This window comes from Brienomyrus brachyistius, chromosome 14 (assembly GCF_023856365.1).
Source record: "Brienomyrus brachyistius isolate T26 chromosome 14, BBRACH_0.4, whole genome shotgun sequence".
Taxonomy (NCBI): Eukaryota; Metazoa; Chordata; class Actinopteri; order Osteoglossiformes; family Mormyridae; genus Brienomyrus; species Brienomyrus brachyistius.
The window spans coordinates 20,819,776-20,823,863 of NC_064546.1; the positions used below are offsets into that span (position 1 = coordinate 20,819,776).

Below are 4,088 nucleotides of genomic sequence, written 5' to 3' on the forward strand. Positions count from 1 at the left end.
TTTGTCTGAGCTGATACCGAGACGACTCTACACCGTGTGAACCCGCACCTGGACTCCTGGAGGTAACTACATGACACCAACTGGGACTTTATAACTATATGAATTCTATTGAATCTCAGTATAAATGCAGTTTCATGCTCCCCAGTCGCCCAGAGGAGGATGGGGTCCCCTTCCGAGTCCAGGTTCCTCTCAAGGTTTCTTCCTGCTAGAGGGAGTTTTTCCTTGCCGCTGTCGCCTCAGGCTTGCTTGGTGGGGTTCTGGCCGGTTAAATGTAAAGTGCTTTGTGACAATGACTGTTGTTAAAAGCGCTATATAAATAAAATTGAATTGAATTGAACTGAATATAACAGTCTTCTCCTATAACATTTAATAAGGTTGGAGAGGCAGGGCATCTGAGACCATTTCTCTTTACAGAAACTCTCCAGATCATCCAAGATCCTAGGCCCTCTCTTGTGCACTCTCCTCTTTAGCTCAGCCCACAGGTTTTCAATGGGTTCAGGTCAGGGGACTGATATGACCATGGCAGATCTTGATTCTGAGAACAGCTAACTATTTTTGTGTTGATTTGAACATGTGCTTAGGATCATTGTCCTGCTGGAAGATCCAGTATTGACCTAACTGGACTTTTCTTCCGAGACGTGGTACCCCAGTTACCCAGGAAGTCATGGATGACAGCTTGAAGGTTCCTTTTCACTCCAATCAACTCAAAGATGTATAATTTACAGGGACAACATGCTTCAGTTACATTGTGTTCACTGTAATTTCCAGGGGTGCCAATAATCGTGGCACATGTGTTTTTGTTAAAAATTATTATTTCTTAATGAAGGATTTGTTTTTTCGTTGAATACATTTTTTTCAAAGAAAGGCTGGATTTTTCACATTTTTTTCAGTGTGAGATGAAACTACTTCGCTGAAAGGTAGATCGTTTCTAACCCTTTTTAAAAATCTTTACAAGGGGTGCCGATAGGTGTGTACAGTCAGAGTGAAAGCTTTGTTTCAATATCTCCTTTTTCACGTTTAACTAGTTTTGTCAGTACCTGCCATTACAGACTTAAGAAAGGCTTAAAAGGCAGACAGAGCACACCAATCAGCAGATATACTGGAGATCAGCTCAGGGCACACTCCTCTGTTCACATCCACGCACTTAAAATAGTGGCTTCAAGTACAATGGCAGTACAATGGAACTTGAGGTTTGGAATTGTCCTCATTGGTGATTCAGCAGTGGGGAAATCATCTCTCCTACAACGCTATACCGAAGGGACGTTTGCAGAGGCCAGTTTGAGTCCACTGGGAATTGATTTTAAAGTCCAGTACCTAGACTTTGACCCTGGTATCCTGATCAAGCTGCTTCTCTGGGACACTGCGGGGCAAGAGAGATTCCAGTAAGTAGCTGTCTGGTAGCAGACTGTCGATAACCTTTATTTTATCTACATATATTCTTATATAGTATTTAATAAGCACAGCCGTGGAAAAAATTAAAAGACCACGGTATATATTTTTTGAATTTCTCAATTTAGGGCTTCTTCCTTGATTTATGGGACTTCAGTCCTGCTTCTAGAAGCCTGATATGAAATGTCCTGGCAGTGCACTTCACACCAGCACTTAATGTTTCGCATTCCTTTTGAAGGTCACCTCTGGCATTATAAAGCCATTGCTTTATATGAAATCATGATATCAAATTTATAAATGCATGCATCCATCCATCTTCCAAATACTTGTCCTGGTCAGGGTTGCAGGGACCCCTAAAGGCTATTTTGAGCAACACAGGGCACAAGGCTTGGGTACACCATGGACAAGACGGCAGTGGAGTCACTGTTGTACAACAGCAGACATTGTCTGGATCTAGTTCACTCCTTGACAGCCATATGTTTGTACTGTGCTACTTGCCTCATTCGTATGTCACTTTAGATAAAAGCATCTGCAAAATATATAAATGCAAATGTAGTTTTTTATGTGCAGATTTAAGATGAACATCTTCCTTATAGTTACATAAAAACAAAAAAGCCCCAAAATGTTACTACTTTTATGTCCGTCCTTCACATAATTTATGCGACTGGCACTTTCTCACTTTTAATATTTTTAAATGTTTTGTTCTCTTTTGTTTTTCATTTTTAATTGTCATATTTTAAGTCCTGCGATGGGCTGGCCCCCCATCCTGGGTTGTTCCCTGCCTCGTGCCCATTTGCTTCCGGGATAGGCTCCAGACCCCCCGTGACCCAGTAGGATAAGCGATTTGGAAAATCGATGGATGGATGGATGGATATTTTAAGTCCATTTAACTGTATGCATTTCATATCTTAATTCATTTTCTGTAAATCACTTTGAATGACCTTTGTGTTTGAAAATGTGCTGTAGAAATAAACTTGACTTGACTTGATTTTGTAGGTCTATTTCTAAGTCCTATATGAGGAACTCAGTGGGCTGCATTCTGATGTTCGACATCTCCCAGCGCCAGAGCTTCGAGAATATACGGAACTGGCACAGAGAAGTAATGGACTACGTCAAGCCATTCGCCATGGTCTTCATGCTGGTGGGTCACAAGAGTGACTTGCTGGTTCGCCGGCAGGTCAGGAGGGCTGAGGGCGAGGCGCTGGCGAAGGAGCTGGGCATGGCCGGCTACATTGAAGTCTCATCCAAAGAGAACGTCAACGTCGCCTTGTCGTTTGAGAGTCTCGTCAGAGTGATATACAAAAGGTTAAATGAAGGAAAGATACCCTTGGACGAGCGCTATCAAGGACTCACAATTGGACTACCTTTCTGGAATGATGGAGAAATCACTGCGCAGAAAAGTTGTGCCTGGTAGTTTTCTCAGCATCTATACAGGGTTGTCAACTCTCACGCATCTAGCGTGACGCTCATCCTTTCAAACTCTCATGCAAGAAATCTTACCTCAAATTTATATTATTCCATTATAAACCTAAAATTTGCTGCATCAACAGCACTGGGATAGTTCGCAAACCAAACCCTATAGAGTATTTACAAGGTAATAAAACTGTTACATACATACAAATGCATGTATGTGCAGGATTGTTTCGAACTTCACATCTCATGCCAGCCAGCTGAAAAAAGTTGGCAATCCTGTCTATGTATTTTATTTTGTTACTTTTATTTTAATTATTACTATTCTCATGTTGGTCTGCATTACTTTGTATTCTGCCCAAAGTATTCCAGGAAAAAAGTAGCTTATCTGCACAAGCTTAGCTTGGCTTATCTGCACAAATTTCATTAATAACATTTTCCCAAATAGTTTTCAGTCATCATGAAAGAATTTACACATGACAGTACAATTGTTTCATTTTTAGCATCTGTTAAACCTCTATTTACTACTTAAGATTTTCTTTTCGAAAACGTTTGTAATATGTGAGTCAGAAGCCGTCACAATAACAATAAACTTGTTTGGCTAGATTTGGCTAAAAGCCTGGGCAACAGGAAGACATGTAGTCATAGCAATTGACTGTAGGGTTAATAACGATCGTAAATAAAAACCACAGACAGAGCGGTAAACAATAACTGGATCGCCGCTTGAGAACTTCAAATGTTTTTATTTGAATGAAGGAAAACGGCGTGGTGATGTGATGCTATTCCATCTTCTATATTCCAGTGTTGGAGGAAACAGACTGTGCATGATCATGATGAGGATGACTGACTAAAATAGAGAGGGATGGATGGGTGGATCTATGAACGAGTGATGGATGGAGTAAATTAATTAAAATTAAAATTTAATGTATAAAAGCGAAATATATTTTGAACAAGTGTTATTTATATTGGTGTATGTACAATGCAATATTTAGCAGTGTGTATATTGCTGATAATAAAATTATTGGTAAACTGGTGTTTCTACTAAGGTCTAATACACAATTCAATAAAATCACAGCACCTTCTAGAGTCTGTTTCAAAGAATTGCTAATCTACATAGATACAGTATTCACACATATTAAAAATGACAATAGACAGGTAAAATATTTAGTGACCATCCATATTCATATAAAGCGTTCTGAGAGATCAATTCAAAATAAAAGTCCTTCAATGATTTTTACTTTTTAATTGATATTACATTTATTATTACATGCTGAAGACATATTCGTACC

At 39.4% G+C, this 4,088-nt stretch overlaps 1 protein-coding gene across 1 annotated transcript; it reads left to right on the forward strand.

The window, feature by feature from the left end:
- Nucleotides 1-1,072: 1,072 nt before the first annotated feature.
- LOC125708025 (ras-related protein Rab-39B) lies at nucleotides 1,073-3,840 on the forward strand. The gene is made up of 2 exons (XM_048975492.1): nucleotides 1,073-1,382; nucleotides 2,386-3,840. Exons 1-2 carry the CDS (start codon nucleotides 1,168-1,170, stop codon nucleotides 2,801-2,803), a joined length of 633 nt encoding a protein of 210 aa, XP_048831449.1. The 5' UTR covers nucleotides 1,073-1,167; the 3' UTR covers nucleotides 2,804-3,840.
- The last annotated feature ends 248 nt before the right edge of the window (nucleotides 3,841-4,088 follow it).

What these genes read in the sequence shown, in the direction of transcription:
- LOC125708025 (XM_048975492.1), top strand. Translation starts at nt 1,168, where the DNA reads ATGGCAGTACAATGGAACTTGAGGTTTGGAATTGTCCTCATTGGTGAT. An exon ending in GCGGGGCAAGAGAGATTCCA is followed by an intron (nt 1,383 to 2,385) that starts GTAAGTAGCTGT and finishes TTGATTTTGTAG; the next exon opens with GTCTATTTCTAAGTCCTATA.